Source organism: Pan paniscus, chromosome 3, assembly GCF_029289425.2.
Source record: "Pan paniscus chromosome 3, NHGRI_mPanPan1-v2.0_pri, whole genome shotgun sequence".
Lineage (NCBI taxonomy): Eukaryota > Metazoa > Chordata > Mammalia > Primates > Hominidae > Pan > Pan paniscus.
The window spans coordinates 79,939,840-79,956,881 of record NC_073252.2 but is presented as its reverse complement, the minus strand read 5'-3'; the positions used below and the strand labels follow the sequence as shown (position 1 = coordinate 79,956,881).

At 39.8% G+C, this 17,042-nt stretch overlaps 1 protein-coding gene and 1 long non-coding RNA gene across 8 annotated transcripts in view; one reads left to right on the top strand and one right to left on the bottom strand.

The window, feature by feature from the left end:
* NFXL1 (nuclear transcription factor, X-box binding like 1) overlaps positions 1 to 12,442 on the bottom strand; it is a 69,249-nt gene extending 56,807 nt beyond the window's left edge. Inside the window, exons 1-4 of one of the 7 annotated variants that reach the window (XM_034958849.3) lie at positions 10,547 to 10,926; positions 9,729 to 10,137; positions 6,771 to 6,941; positions 1,205 to 1,314 (exon numbers count right to left, since the gene is read on the bottom strand). In XM_034958849.3, coding sequence (XP_034814740.2) covers positions 1,205 to 1,314; positions 6,771 to 6,941; positions 9,729 to 10,059 — 612 coding nt within the window. In that variant the 5' untranslated portion in view covers positions 10,060 to 10,137; positions 10,547 to 10,926. Of the gene's footprint in view, positions 1 to 1,204; positions 1,315 to 6,770; positions 6,942 to 9,728 lie in introns of all 7 variants that reach the window. The other 6 variants (XM_003816013.6, XM_003816011.6, XM_003816012.7 and 3 more) reach the window with 6 other exon arrangements.
* The window catches only part of LOC130541442 (uncharacterized), a 75,983-nt gene continuing 69,101 nt past the window's right edge, over positions 10,161 to 17,042 (top strand). The window contains exon 1 of the long non-coding RNA XR_008955499.2: positions 10,161 to 10,637. This is a non-coding gene — a long non-coding RNA (uncharacterized LOC130541442). The remainder of the gene's footprint in view (positions 10,638 to 17,042) is intronic.

Genomic DNA, 17,042 nt, shown 5'->3' with positions numbered 1-17,042 from the left:
GCATTAAACAGCCAACTTCTTAGTTTGGGTTACCCCCAAAGCGGTATCTAAGAACTTGGATGCAGGAGTAAGGGGACTAGACAGAGAAAAAGAAATACCAATGAATGGCATATGGTTGAGCTGATTACCACTAAGGGCCACAGAAGCTCAATCCTACAGGGGACCCTCTGCAAAACCATGTAAAACACGCCTTGGACTGCCCAGCCCCACTCGCTAATGGAAAGGAGGTTGGGGCATTCACCTACCAACTCCCTGTGGTGCAATGTTGCTGCAAGGGGCTTTAACTCCCCAGTGCTTCTGCACTATACCCATGTACTAGCTAAGTCAATTTCCAAGAAGAAAATTTAGAGGCGGAAAAAACGCACACACAGAGCAAATGTTTAAAGTGGGTTTCTATCTGCATGCAGAGACTATGCATTCCCTGCAGCTGAAATCAGAGTAAACCAACTAGATGTGACTCTAGGCACAAAAGGCATCTGTATCTGCTATACTCTTCTATCCAACCAGAGCATGTTAAATTTCTGATTCACTCTACATGACCAAACTATTTCATCTGACTTGATTTGCTTTCTCTAGGTAATGCTGCTATAATAGCAGTGAATTAATCTAAGGTCTAAATGTTGAGTCTTTCACATTCAGTAATCACTTCTTAATTGCTTCATTAATGCCCTTTTAAATTTACACATATATATCTTTATCACTAGGCCACATCTCCTCCAAGGACATGAGTTTTGTCTGAATCTCTCTCCCGACTGACCCTCACCACTTCCCAAAATGCCTTTAACACAGGATACGCTAACTAATTAAGCCATAAGTGTTACTGCCAAGTTCTACTTTCTTGAAGATAGGGACCGTATCTTTTTCCAAACCCAATAAAAGTAATAAAATATAGTACATTTAACATTTCACTTTTGTGGGAATCTCTAAAGTACAGATGCTAAAAATGTTCTATCAAATCAACATTTGCATTAAAACTGAAGACAACTAAGTTATATCAATAGTGCTAAAAATACTGGATACTCATTTAGTGGTAATTTTTTTTTAATTACAGATTTTAAAATGAAGATCAATTCATATACAAAATTCTCAAATGAAGCATTTTTAAACATAAGTAAACAAAAGAATAATAAATCGTTAAGTATTGTAAGTGCAAACTAAGGTATTTTGGGGAGATACATTAATATAAATAAGGAGGAAAACTTACTGCTTGGTTTCTCTTCACCGAAGCAATACAAATTAGGCATGTCATAGCCCCTGCTTGAAAAGCTTCATTTACATATTGTTTTGTTCGCTCTAATTCACGTGTATCTCCATCTGGAAATTTAAAGATTGAAAATCTCACCCTAAACAACATCTGAAAATAACACAAACTCACTAATAGCACCATATTATGTAAGAACTGTCTAGCAATATCAATTGCTCAAAATATAGCTGTAAAACAAGAAGTTTTTTTTAAAAAAGTAACCAATGAGCTGTCAAGAGGTAACGAAGTCTGTGTATTAAATCTTGTGTACTTGGTTCAAAATCAGTACCTCAGCTCTCTCTCTCAGTTATACTTGCTTTTTTGGCTGTTAGAATTCTCAACAAATTTGGCAGAGGCAGAGCCATAAGCAACAGCAGCAAGATGTAAAGTCTTAAGGAAAAGCAAAGTGTGAAAGGAAAAGCCTAAGCTAATTAGTAGAGCCACTGAGCATAAATATAAGCATAGATGTGAGTGAGTGGAGGGGGGGGCGGGTGGGTCTGTGTGTATGAATTTAGTAGGTGTATTCTTAATAAAAAGTTGTTGAATGAAAAGACCCTGAGGTTTTTACAGTACAATAGCCACATCTCATGAAATCATGTTCACTATTTCTGCTTAAGAAGGTAGCATAAGCTTTTTAGAAAAAACAGTACCTGACATTATTTTCTTTGAGTAATTATTGAGTGCTTATTTGCTAGACACCGTACTATTAGTACTTCAATAGGATTAAATGAGCTATTATCTTCATTTTACAGATGAGAAAACTGAGGCACAAAAGAATTAACTTCAGTTTGCCTACAAAGTGAACCCTCTTAACCTCTATGCTGCACTGCAGTGAGCAGTTACTGCAGGAAGGTCCAACAAATAACAAGCAACAGCAAAATGAAAAACAGAATGAGTCCCCTAAAGCACAAATGACACCAAAAGGACAATAATCTGAGTCACTTTAGTATGAGAGAAATAAGCCTACATGCCTTTAAAACAATAAAGATTGTTCAATAGTGGTTAACTGAGTCTTCAAAAAAAGTAGATTAAAACATAAACTACCATAAGTACAGAACTTACCATGGCAATAACGTGGTTCAAGCCAAAATTTAAGTTGCCAAAAAGAAAAATTAAATAAATAGGACATGTGGCTAATTCTTTACTTTCTAAAATCATCTGAGTAAACACGGCACTTACAAAAGCTTGCCCTACCATAAAATAAATATGATTTAGAACATTAAGCAAAATAAACGCAAACATACTCTCAAAACTATAAATTATTATAAAATTATTAAAGACAGTTGCTTTATTTTAAACAAACATTGAAGTTTTTTTAAAAATCCTTAAAAGCAGAATAGTATGGGGCGCCTATTTTGCTTTTCAACAAAGCTGGCATTAACAGATACAAAACATTTTAAATTTCATCTAATTTAACAGCTAACTCAAAAAACAGAATTTAAGAAGAAGATAGAACAGGCTTTTACAAAATAAAAACCAACCTTATATTTTAAAAATTTATGTAAGATTTCTTTGAAACATGTATTAAAGTTTGGCTGCATCAATAAAATGTACTGCCCAGCACATCACAGCGGATAGCATGGCATTTGAAGTCATGCATTTTAAAAAGATGACTCTGGCAACTAAAGAAAAATGAGTATGTGGAGGCCAAGACTGAAAGCTGGAAGTACCAGTTAAGAGACAGTTACAGCAGATTAAGCAAAAAATGACTTTGAGCAAGTTACCTAATGTGTCTCAGTTTTGTCATCTGTAAAATGACTAGTAACAGTTATCTACCTCACAATTATCATATGGATTTAATCCACATGTTAAGCAGCTGTAAAGGCTTGAAGTAGGCAATGACAGTACACAGGCAGAGTAAGGGTAGATTTAAGAAATTTAGGAAGTAAAACTTAGGAGGACTTGGTGACAATGAGATTGTGTCAGTTTTAAAAGCTGATGTTCATGTCAAGATTCAGAAGGAAAGAGTGCTGTGTCTGCTGAGCTAACATGGGCAGAGGGAGAATTGCAGTAAATGACATGCATACGCCATCTCTGCTCCCAGATGTCTGGCTTGGGAGGGTGACTGAGAAAACTGTAGTGCTATTAAGATTAAGAAAACAAAAGAATAAATAAGTTCTCTTTCAACAGCAGTTTGATGGGTCCATGTGCCAGCAAGATAAGAGATACTCATCAGGAAGTTGGCCATGCAAGTTTGAAATTTGAGAGAAGAATCACAAAAATGCAAAGGCTGTGCTCAAATAAAAATGAACTCCTTTGGTAAAGTCCTGGTCTTCAATTCACTAATGTTAAGGTGGGAACCATCCCATTACTCTGGAATGTATGTTCTTAAATCAAGTGATCAGATTTTCTTACATTGGTAGAGGCAAAGGAATGGGAATCAAATACTAATGGATTTTATACAAAACACAGCATAAAAAAATTACCATAACACTTTTAAGATTAAAACCAGATTAAAAATTAATAAAACTTACAAATGACAAATGTTTTCTACATACTAGACTGAAAGACATTATTGCATTTTCTATTTTAAAATAAAATGACTCTATCTAGAATGGTTTAAGTGAGTTCCTCTCAAAGCAGAAAACTTCTTAAGATTATTTTCTATAAGGTCCTTCAGAAACAAGAAACCCTCTAACCTTAGAGTTACTTTTTATCAATTCTTACCTTGCCGACCTAGACTTCCCAGCCAAACTTCCTAATCTTAATTCCTTAGCAGATATGGTAAATTCCTTAGAAACCTACTTGATGATGTACAACTATCTTCATGATCCTATCAATATACTCAGGCAACTATCTAATCACCAAGGTTATGTGTTGGGAAGGGAAAGGTGAAATACATCGATCCTTCTGTCTGAAGACTTGATTAACTCTCAGCCAGGCACAGTGGCTCACGCCTGCCACTTTGGGAAGCTGAGGTGGGAGAATTCTCTGTAGCCAGGAATTCAAGACCAGCCTTGACAACACAGGAAAACACTGTCTCTACAAAAAAATTCTAAAAAAATTAACCAGGCATGGTGGTGTGTGCTTGCAGTACCAGCTACTTGGGAGGCTAAAGCAGGAGGGTCACTTGAGCTCAGTAGTTCAAGATTGTAGGGAGCTATGATCACATCCCTGCACTCCAGCCTGGGCAATAGAAGAAGACTGTCTCCAAAAATAAAGACTGTCTTTATTTGCCTTTATGCTAACTAATGCTCAAACTCTGCTATGCTTCTGATTCTGTCGTACTAACAGGCCTGAATCCTGGCATCACTGGCCTTATACTTCTCATGAAAGCACAAGATAATAACTAAGGAACACATTAGTATAGTGTAGATGGAGAGAGCTTAGGATGTGGGGCCTTATGATCAAGGGAAGACATGACTGAAGAAACAAATTTTTGGCTGGGCGCAATGGCTCACACCTGTAATCCCAGCACTTTGGGAGGCCGAGGCGGGCGGATCACGAGGTCAGGAGATCAAGACCATCCTGGCTAACACAGTAAAACCCCGTCTCTACTAAAAATACAAAAAATTACCCGGGCATGGTGGCGGGCGCCTGTAGTCCCAGCTACTCGGGAGGCTGAGGCAGGAGATTGGCATGAACCCGGGAGGTGGAGCTTGCAGTGAGCTGAGATTGCGCCACTGCACTCCAGCCTGGGCAACAGAGTGAGACTCCGTCTCAAAAAAAAAAAAAAGAAACAAATTTTTTAAAAGAAAGCAGCAGTTACGATAGAAAATCTCTAATAATCAAGCCACAAAATACATTAAACATTCCAGCAAACAGATATACAGCACAGACTACACAACAGGCACTACTGTAAGCACTACAGTACTTACACATACTGATTCATTTCATCCTAACAACTCTACAGTATTTAGTATCATTATACCCATTTTACAAAAGAAACTGAGCCCCTAAGATGCTAAGCAACATGTCAAACATCCTACAGCCAAGTAACAAAGCCAAGAATCAAACCGTAGCAATCTGATTCAAGTGTCAATGTTCTTAACTGCTGTACAATGCTGCTTTTTCCCCATAAACAGGTACAAAAGTAACCGTCTAATCTCCTCAGAATTTTCCTGCTTTTACAGAGAAAATGAAATCAGCCCAGTAATGGCTCTAAAGCTAAGTCAACTAGGTTTAAACCCAGCTCTGCCAATTACTAATTGTCTAACTCTAGGAAAGTCACCTCTCCTCTGTAGAATTGTTTCCCAAAATATTTGTAAGGTTTTTCCTGGTTTTAACAGTTTTCCTAAAGTAAGAAAAAGAACCAAGCAAGGGTATAAATATATATTACTAATAAAAGGTATATAAACAATATGACATATCTACAAATATATTAATAAATGTTGACATTACATGCAAAAATATTTCTTTCTTTCTTTCTTTTTTTTTAATTGAGACGGAGTCTTGCTCTGTCTCCCAGGCTGGAGTGCAGTGGCGCAATCTCAGCTCACCGCAACCTTCACCTCCCAAGTTCAAGCAATTCTCCTGCCTCAGCCTCCTGAGTAGCTGGGATTACAGGTGTGTGCCACCATGCCCAGCTAATTTTTTTGTATTTTTAGTAGAGACGGGGTTTCACCATGTTGGCCAGGCTGGTCTCAAACTCCTGACCTTAAGTGATCCCCCGGCCTCAGCCTCCCAAAGTGCTGGGGTTATAGGCGTGAGCCACTATGCCTGGCCTACATACAAGAATATTTCTAATAATAATTTTAAAGTATGAAAGGCAGAAAGTTTAATAATATTTACATTTAAAATAATCTATTTTTACACTTAATACTAAAGTGGTACACAGCAACATCACTTTGGCCCTCTCTCACATAAACAAACGTGGCTTTAAGAGCAATCAGATATAAACCACAGATAACATGAATGTACATGTCAAACCTGAGGAAATTTAGGTTTTTTAAAAAAAGTATGGCTAGGTGCAGTGCACATGCCTGTAGTCTCAGCTACTTGGGAAGCTGAGACAGGAGGATCACTTAAGCCCAGGAGTTGAAGACTGCAGTGAATTACGCACCACTACGTACCACTGCGCTCCAGCCTGGGCAACAGAACAAGACCCCAACTCTAAAAATAAATACATGAAAATCAGATGTTGTAAATAAGATATAAAATAAGGAAATAAAGAATTAAAAAGACTTCAAGACGCATTTAACATGATGAAAAAAAATGAATAGATTGAAAGGAGTACACAAAGTACTCTAGTTCAATCAAATCATCACAACCAGAAAAAACTTGCCCCAGTCCACCGCTCAGGAGCTTTAGCAGCCCCATCCAAGCATTCTACTGAAATGCCAATTAAATACACACAAAGGCCTCCTAAGGCTATAAAAGAGCCACTGCCATTCTATTTGCTTTATAGAAAAATTAGTGTTACACAATATATAACTCAAATACCAAAGTGTACAAAAATTCAACTCTATAACATACAGTGCTCATCTTAAGATATAAAATCTATTCCATATAGAACAAAGGCATTACCAAAAAAATGTCAGGAATACAGTTTCATTGACGTCAAAAGTCAAATTTAAAAGATCAGTACCTGTCTGAGTAGTGTATGTTATAAACGTATTTGCAACTATTTTTCCCTGTTTTCCTTCAAAATCTTCATCCCCTTCTTCAGATGAAGAGCTAAACTGTTCTTCAACAAGTTTTCTGGCTGCAGCTTGGTTAGCTTTCTTGATTTCTTCAAATTTTTTCTGAGACATTAGCTCTGTTTAAAAGAAAAAAGTTTCATTTCTGCAAAACAATCTCTCAAAAAGAAAAGCATAATGTGCTAATACATCATTTTACAACATACATTTGAAAGTCACCTTTGGAGCATTCTATCTTCCTGTAATCCACGAGAAAAGTATTTTCAAATTCCTTGACACACAACTAAAGAGAATACCACAACAAAAACTTTCACTTTTCTAAGTATCCTGCTAAAATGCAGCAAATTTTTATGATAACGGTGATTAACAAATCAAGAAAAAAAATACGAAAATACAATAAAACTATCAAAATACTGGTGATCAACTTCAAAATAAGGACTAACAAAAATTAAGATGTTTTAAAGTACATTGTGCACAGTAATTTTTAAGAAGTGAGGGAACATGTCCACAGTGAGCACATAAAGAATCAGGGAAGGTAGGTATTTCAAACTACCGTCTTCTGAACAACAGGTAGGATAGGACACGACGGCCCAGCCCAGTCCAGTCCAGCCCTACCAAAGAGTTTGTACCAACAGTACTCACTATGTGCACCCACTATATTTATAATCGGCTTCTTAGGTCAAGAACTTTTTGCCTTTATTATGGACTTCTTGTGGTCACACAAAAAAACATATTTTACATTAATCCACACAAAGTATTAACATGGAAAACATGTTTCTTCCAACTTCATTCCAAAAAGAATGTTAATTTTGGATTCGTTCTTCCACTATTCAGCACTACCTGTACTTCTCATTTTGTTACTTGATTAATCATGCAAAACAAAATTAGATTACTTCACTGCACATACTCCCAAAGAAACTTCAAACTTCTTGAGAGCAAGGACCACAGGGATTTTCTTCAAGCACTAAGTGTTAATAAGCTCTTACGGACAGCAAACATAGTTTAAGAAACGAGCCACAAACCTGCAGAACTGATCTGAGTTCATGAATTCCCATCTTGAGAGGATTTTAAATTTACTGATTGACTATTTTAAAATTAACACTATACTTAAAACTGATAAGCCACTACCAAGATAAGCTCTCTTATCTTGGGTGGTATATTCGTACTTGATTATGTTCCCTCATGAAACATTTTCCTTTTCTTATTGCAGCCAGTTTGGTTAGGGGTTATTAACAAAACAAATTGAGTATTTCAAGTAAACCTCGACGAAAATGTGTATCATGCTTACCTAGCAAGCTTTGAGTACTGGGAAAAAAGAACTGGCTATGAGATATATAACTCAAAACTTGTCACAAAAGAGATGATAAATGTCATTAATATATGGGAAATTAGCACTTAAAAGATACATAAGAAAACAGGCTGAACTGGACAGAGATAATGAGAACATTCATAACCTGATAAATGTATTCACCTAACATCATCTCAAAATAAAGAGAAGCTGACAAGACAACCTTCTCACGTATTATTTCTTACAGCCAAATCTCAACTGTCCAGGTAGAGAATGCTTGTTTTCTTTTTCTTTTCTTTCTTTCTTTTTTTTTTTTTTTGAGATGGAGTCTTGCTCTGTCGCCCAGGCTGGAGTGCAGTGGGGCAATCTCGGCTACTGCAAGCTCCGCCTCCCGGGCTCACGCCATTCTCCTTGCTCAGCCTCCCGAGTAGCTGGGACTACAGGCGCCCGCCACCCCGCCCGGCTAATTTTTTGTATTTTTAGTAGAGACGGGGTTTCACCCTGTTAGCCAGGATGGTCTCCATCTCCTGACCTCATGATCTGCCCGCCTCGGCCTCCCAAAGTGCTGGGATTACAGGCTTGAGCCACCGCGCCAGGACAGAATGCTTGTTTTCCTTCTACCCACGAGATGGAGACCATCCTGGCTAACACGGTGAAACCCCGTCTCTACTAAAAAAAAAAAAACCAAAAAACAAAAAACAAAACATTAGCCAGGCGTGGTGGCAGGCGCCTGTAGTCCCAGCTACTCGGCCTGAACCCAGGAGGCGGAGCTTGCAGTGAGCCGAGATTGCGCCACTGCACTCCAGCCTGGGCGACCAGCGAGACTCTGTCTCAAAAAAAAAAAAAAAAAAAAAAGTTTACCAAACCTGTTCACACGTCTCCATATTGCATACCTTATCATCACCGCCATTAACTGCATGCTAAGAGAATACCACCTACCTTTCAAATTAGCCTAGGAGAAAAATCATTCAAGATACTCAATTCTGCTCCACAACCCCCCAAAAAATGTATAATCGAAATGCATTCCAAACACAAAAATAAAATGATTTCAGGGATTATTCCCTCGGCCCCATGCACAATTGTGTGTAAGTGCTCCCTGGCTCCACGAAAACATGGTCTTGGATGAAAAGTATTGATATATCGGAGGCAACACCAGATATGTCCACAGAAGGACATGGAATTTGTAAATAGGAACTACAGTCAAGGAAGGTATCAAAAGCTCAAGTGCTTACAAGGAATAAGACAAGTCAAGAAACAAAGGCAAAGGTAAAGATGACAAATGACACCTGGCTCCAGAAATGAGAGAGAATGTGAGATGGAATGCCCAAGTCCAATCTAAATGGGATTTCTGTGACTCAGCCGAGCTGACTGTTGCCATGCACAAAGATAACTAAAGCCACAAGGTTGTTAACCAGATTTTTAAAAACGACAAACAAACGCTGACAATCAGTCCACATTTAAAACTCTGTGTTAACCAAACAACATTTTAGACCAAATCAGAACACCGCGCCACAATTTACAACTGATGGTCTGGAGATTCAAGTAGGCAAGAGTGGAGGGAAGTAACAAAGGTAATACCACCTAAAATTAAGATGAAAGAGGTGCGATGGAAATCTACCTAGAGTGCCGAAAAGAGCAGCCACCCGAAAGGCTGGAGAAGTGGGCCCGATAACAAACTCCCGAAGGAGGGGAAAAGCAGTGAAATAAAGAAGGCGAGGGCGGAGGCGGTCCTGACTAGTAACTGCCTTAGGAGGCATCCAGGTGAGCACGCGGGCGGGAGCCATTCTCACCGCTGGCTGCGGTAGTCTGCAGGGCTTGGGATCCCGCGGGGCTGTGCCTGCTCCCTGCAGCCGCCGTGGTCGCGACTCCTCCGGGACTGGTGCCAGAAGGAACCGCGCCCACCGACCCCTTCTCTCGCCCTCCTCCGGCGCCGCGGAGATGGACTCCATTTCCTGAGGGGGCGGCAGTGGCCCGTCCCCGGGATCGGCCTCGGCCACCGGCCACCTGGCGCCGGGAAGCTTCCATCCCTGCAAAGGAGAAAAAAAAAAAAAAAAGAGTGGAAGGAGGTGAGCGCGGCGAGGACCGAGGCGAAGGAGGGTCAGTGCGGAAACTCGGTGTGAGGGGCCGAGTGAGGAAGGTTCCTGCAGGGCGGGGACCCGGTTTTAGGAGGTCGCGGCCCTGCCTTTACCGGAGGGCGAGTCCCCGCCAAGCCCGGGCTTTGGAGATGTACCGAAGAGGGGAGGGAGGACTAGGTACAGAAATAAACCGCGGAGCAAGAAGCACACAGTGCCGAAGACAGAAAGCCGGAGGAGAAGTCGAAACCGCCTCCTCAGCCTCTGGGGGAGCGTGGTAGGGGAAGAGTCACAGACTGACCCTACGTCTCCCGCCGGGAACCAACTGCAGTGGTACACCCCACGGAAAGCTACGTCTCCTTACCGACGGCGCACGCCCCAACAGACTACAACTCCCAGAAGCCCCCGCCCGCGTTCCGGCGACTGCGTGGCAGCACGGGCCGCTTCCTTATCCGGTAAAGTGCGGGGGCTGGGTGGGAGGGGAACCCCAAGCGCCTGCGCTGGCCTGGACAGGCCTTTGGGAACTACAACTCCCGGCGTGCTCTGGGGCTAGGGAGGGGTCGAAGGTCATAGGGGCGCGTGGTGGTGGAGGCGGGCGGGTCCGGAGGGTTTCGTGACCCCACAATTTGCTTCTGCTTCTGCAAGACTGCCCTAAACTCACCTGGGTATGAGGATTCCATGGCTCTGTCCCTAATTGGCTCTCTGCCATCTTTTATTAGCCTTGCCTTTGAGCTTGCGGATGACAGGAGTTGTCAATGTAAAATAATCAAAAGCGCGAAGTTTGAGGATAGCCTACCTAGAAACACCGACTCCAAGGAAGGAGTCAGCCTTCCGAAGTAGAGATTTAAGATATCATTTATATAGGCGGAAACTGAGAGGTTTTTTTAGCAGGATTACAGCATTTTCTCATACAAGGTTAGAGAATAGTTACAACAATTTGATTATAGACAGTGTTTCTTTTTGGGAAGTGTACATTTAACATTTTTCATAAAGGATTTTCTGTCATCTGGTCTAAGCAAACCGGGGCAACAAAGCAGAAGTTAATCTGTAAGGATCATTAAGAAGGCAGGAAGTTTTTGTCCGTAACTTCATTTAATTCTCTCTAGCCATTGTATAGAACAAGAAAAATAAGAAAGCAAGTTAATCTATAATCTGAGAAACAGAAGTTGTAACCATGTGTAACTCAGATGACAGTCACATCTCTCTCCAGGCTTAGTGAGTTTTAGGCTCCAACAACCTTTAAACTATTTATTTTCATAGGGAAGTCTCACTAACAGGAAAGGCACTTACATTGAAAACGCTTTGAGGTTGGCCACTGTGAAGGAGGGAAATTTGGGGGAGAGTTGCAGGAAAGTGGCTTGAGTAGTAAAAGTACCCTTCTAAAATGCTAGAGCAATGTAGAAAATAAATCTAAAGCCTGTTATTGTCATAGTCCTTTGTAGTGTGCAATGAGCTTTCCCTGGAACATGCTAATTTTTACCTTCACAGCATCTGCCTAAAGTAGATTTTGTTAAGGAAAATAGTTGAGGGCCAGGACCTAAATCTTATGATTTTGCTGAGTTTTCCAATAAGATACATGTGCATATATACAGACAGGTAGATTGCAAAAATTCATTCTGGGGTCTGTCTGGGATTGAGAAACATATTGATGGCTTATTGTACAGTCCTTCAACTTAGTTAATTCTTCTATTTTAATCATAAATTTCTATTATAATATTTAGATAGCATTTATTAGATGTCAGGCACTGTTTAAAGTGTTTTACATTACGTATTAACTAATTTGGTACTCACATTAACCGTGTTTATTATCCCCGTTTTACAACTGTGAACACTGAGGCACAGAGAGATTAAGCAATTTGCCCTTGATCATACAGCTAGGAAGTAGTGAAGCCAACATTCAATCCTAAGTAGTCTAGTATTAGAAACCATGCTTTTAATGTCTTAAACATAGATATTGCAGAATTGCCTGTACATTAACCAAACTCAAAAATGACATCCCATGGCCAGGCATGGTGGCTCACGCCTGTAATCCTAGCACTTTGGGACACCAAGGCGGGTGGATCACCTTAGGTCAGGAGTTTGAGGCAAGCCTGGCCAACATGGCGAAACCCTGTCTCTATTAAACATACAAAAATTAGCCGGGCATGGTGGTGGGTGCCTATAATCACAGCTACTAGGGAGGCTGAGGCAGGAGAATTGTTTGAACCCAGGGGGCGGAGGTTGTAATAAGCCAAGATCGCGCCACTTCACTCCAGCCTGGGCAAAAGAGCAAAACTCCGTCTCAGAAAAATGAAAAGAAGAAAAGAAATAACATCTCTGAGAATGATATAACTTCATTGGCTAGAAACTAAGAGGTGCACAGCAAGTCTCTTAATGCTGCACTTGTATAAGAACTGTAAGTTTAAAGCTGCAACCAGCTTTCAAAGTTTGAAAACCCTAAAGCGAGACTTTTCTTCAGTGGGGTTTTCACATACAGGAAAGGAGCTGTTATACTCTGAGAGAGAATATAGTAATTATCACTGAGTAATGTCCAAGAAGTATTGAGTGGCTACTAAAAAGAGAGATCCTTCTTAGAATTATGTTATATGCCAGAGAGCTGGACTAGCATATTATCTAAGTTTCCATGTCAAACTTTCTTGAGAAATTTTTTCTGTTTCCTCAAATATTCAATAGCTAATAACAGTGACCAGCAATCCTTGAGTGCTTTCTATGTGCCAGCATTCTTCTAGGTCCTTTTTTCTTTTACTCATCTAATCTTCACAACAACCGTGAAGTAGGTATTGTTATCGTCAAAACAATTTTTTTTATTATACTTTAAGTTCTAGGGTATGTGTGCACAATGTGCAAGTTTCTTACATAGGTATACATGTGCCATGTTGGTTGGCTGCACCCATCAACTTGTCATTTACATTAGGTATTTCTCCTAATGCTATCCCTCCACCAGCCCCCCACCCTGCAACAGGCCCTGGGGTGCGATGTTCCCCTCCATGTGTCCATGTGTTCTCAGTGTTCAACTCCCACTTATGAGTGAGAACATGTGGTGTTTGGTCTTCTGTCCTTGTGATATTTTGCTGAGAATGATGGTTTCCAGCTTCATCCATGTCCCTGCAAAGGACATGAACTCATCCTTTTTTATGGCTGCATAGTATTCCATGGTGTATTTATGGCACATTTTCTTTATCCAGTCTATTATCGATGGACATTTGGGTTGGTTCTAAGTCTTTGCTATTGTGAATAGTGCCTCAGTAAACATGCCTGTGCATGTGTCTTTATAGTAGCATGATTCATAATCCTTTGGGTATATACCCAGTAATGGGATTGCTGGGTCAGATGGTATTTCTAGTTCTAGATCCTTGAGGAATCGCCACACTGTCTTCCACGATGGTTGAAATCATTTACACTCCCAACAACAGTGTGAAAGCATTCCTATTTCTCCACATCGTCTCCAGCATCTGTTGTTTCCTGACTTTTTAATGATTGCCATTCTAACTGGCGTGAGATGGTATCTCATTGTGGTTTTGATTTGCATTTCTCTGATGACCAGTGATGATAAGCATTTTTTCATATGTCTGCTGGCTGCATAAATGTCTTCTTTTGAGAAGCGTCTATCCATATATTTTGCCCACTTTTTGATGGGGTTGTATTTTCTTGTACTTTTGTTTAAGTTCTTTGTAGATTCTGGATATTAGCCCTTTGTCAGATGGATAGATTGCAAAAATTTTCGTCCATTGTGTAGGTTGCCTGTTCACTCCGATGATAGTTTATTTTGCTGTGCAGAAGCTCTTTAGTTTAATTAGATCCCATGTGTCTATTTTGGCCTTTGTTGCCATTGCTTTTGGTGTTTTAGTTATGAAGTCTTTGCCCGTGCCTGTGTCCTGAATTGCATTGTCTAGGTATTCTTTTAGGGTTTTTATGGTTTTAGGTCTTACATTTAAGTCTTTAATCCATCTTGAGTTAATCTTTGTGTAAGGTGTAAGGAAGGAATCCAGTTTCAATTTTCTATATATGGCTAGCCAGTTTTCCCAGCACCATTTATTAAATAGGGAATCCTTTCCCCATTGCTTGTTTTTGTCAGGTTTGTCAAAGATCAGATGGTTGTAGATGTGTGGTGTTGTTTCTGAGGCCTCTGTTCTGTTCTATTGGTCTATCTCTCTGTTTTGGTACCAATGCCATGCTGTTTTGATTACTGTAGCCTTGTAGTATAGTTTGAAGTCTGGTAGCCTGATGCCTCCAGCTTTGTTCTTTTTGCTCAGGATTGTCTTGGCTATGTGGGCTCTTTTTTGGTTCCATATGAACTTTAAAGTAGTTTTTTCCAATTCTGTGAGGAAAGTCAGTGGTAGCTTGATGGGGATAGCATTGAATCTATAAATTACCTTAGGCCGTATGGCCATTTTCACGATATTGGTTCTTCCTATCCATGAGCATGGAAGGTTCTTCCATTTGTTTGCGTCCTCTTTTATTTCGCTGAGCAGTGGTTTGTAGTTGTCCTTGAAGAGGTCCTTCACATCCCTTGTAAGTTGTATTCCTAGGTATTTTATTCTCTTTGTAGTAATTGTGAATGGGAGTTCACTCATGATTTGGCTCTCTGTTTGTCTGTTCTTGGTGTATAGGAATGCTTTTGATTTTTGCACATTGACTTTGTATCCTGAAGTTGCTTATCAGCTTAAGGAAATTTTGGGCTGAGACAATGGGGTTTTGTAAATATACAATCATGCCATCTGCAAACAGAGACAATTTGACTTCCTCTTTTCCTAATTGAATACCCGCCTTTATTTCTTTCTCTTGCCTGATTGCCCTAGCCAGAACTTCCAATACTATATTGAACAGGAGTGGTGAGAGAGGGCATCCTTTTCTTGTGCCAGTTTTCAAAGGGAATGCTTCCAGTTTTTGCCCATTCAGTATGATATAGGCTGTGGGTTTGTCGTAAATAGCTCTTATTATTTTGATACGCGTTCCATCAATAACTAGTTCATTGAAAGCTTTTAGAATGAAAGACTGTAGAATTTTGTTGAAGGCCTTTTCTGCATCTATTGAGTTAATCATGTGGTTTTTGTCGTTGGTTCTATTTATGTGATGAAATATGTTTATTGATTTGCGTATGTTGAACCAGTCTTGCATTCCAGGGATGAAGCCAACTTGATCGTGGTGGATAAGCTTTTTGATGTGCTGCTGGACTCGGTTTGCCAGTATTTTATTGAGGATTTTCACATGGATGTTCATCAGGGATATTGGCCTAAAATTCTCTTTTTTTTGTTGTGTTTTTGCCAGGCTTTGGTATCAGGATGACACTGGCCTGATAAAATGAGTTAGGGAGGATTCCCTCTTTTTCTGTTTATTGAAATAGTTTCAGAAGGAATGGTACCAGCTCCTTTTTGTACCTTGGTAGAATTCAGCTGTGAATTCATCTGATCCTGGACATTTTTTGGTTGGTAGGCTATTAATTATTGCCTCAATTTCAGAACCTCTTATTGGTCTATTCAGAGATTCAACTTCCTCCTGGTTCAGGCTTGGGAGGGTGTATGTGTCCAGGAATTTATCCATTTCTTCTAGATTTTCTAGTTTATTTGCATAGAGGTGTTTATAGTATTCTGTGATGGTAGTTTGTATTTCTGTGGGATTAGTGGTGATATCCCCTTTATCATTTTTTATTGTGTCTACTTGATTCTTCTCTTTTTCTTCTTTATTAGTCTTGCTAGCAGTCTGTCTATTTTGTTGATGTTTTCAAAAAACCAGCTCCTGGATTCATTGATTTTTTGAAGGGTTTTTTTGTGTCTCTATCTCCTTCGGTTCTGCTCTGATCTTAGTTATTTGTCTTCTGCTGGCTTTTGAATGTGTTTGCTCTTGCTTCTCTAGTTCTTTTAATTGTGATGTTAGGGTGTCGATTTTAGATCTTTCCTGCTTTCTCTTGTGGGCATTTACTCCTATAAATTTCCCTCTACACACTGCTTTAAATGTGTCCCAGAGATTCTGGTATGTTGTGTCTTTGTTCTCATTGGTTTCAAAGAACATCTTTATTTCTGTCTTCATTTCGTTATTTACCCAGTAGTCATTCAGGAGCAGGTTGTTCAGTTTTCATGTAGTTGTGTGGTTTTGAGTGAATTTCTTAATCCTGAGTTCTAATTTGATTGCACTGTGGTCTGAGAGACAGTTTGTTGTGATTTCTGTTCTTTACAATTGCTGAGGGGTGTTTTACTTCCAATTATGTGGTCAATTTTAGAATAAGTGTGAGGTGGTGCTGAGACGAATGTATATTCTGTTGATTTGGGGTGGAGAGTTCTGTAGATGTCTATTAGGTCCACTTGGTCCAGAGCTGAGTTCAAGTCCTGGATATCCTTGTTAATTTTCTGTCTTGTTGATCTGTCTAATATTGACAGTGGAGTGTTAAAGTCTCCCATTATTATTGTGTGGGAGTCTAAGTCTCTTTGTAGGTCTCTAAGAACTTGCTTTATGAATCTGGGTGCTCCTGTATTGGGTGCATATATATTTAGGATAGTTAGCTCTTCTTGTTGAATTGATCCCTTTACCATTATGTAGTGGCGTTCTTTGTCTCTTTTGATCTTTGTTGGTTTAAAGTCTGTTTTATCAGAGACCAGGATTGCAACCTCTGCTTTTTTTTGCTTTCCATTTGCTTGTTAGATCTTCCTCCATCCCTTTATTTTGAGCCTATGTGTGTTTTTGCACATGAGATGGGTCTCCTGAATACCGCACCCCGATGGGTCTTGACTCTTTATCCAACTTGCCAGTCTGTGTCTTTTAATCGGGGCATTTAGTCCATTTACATTTAAGGTTAATATGGTTATGTGTGAATTTGATCCTGTCATTAAGATGTTAGCTGGTTATTTTGCCCATTAATGGATGCA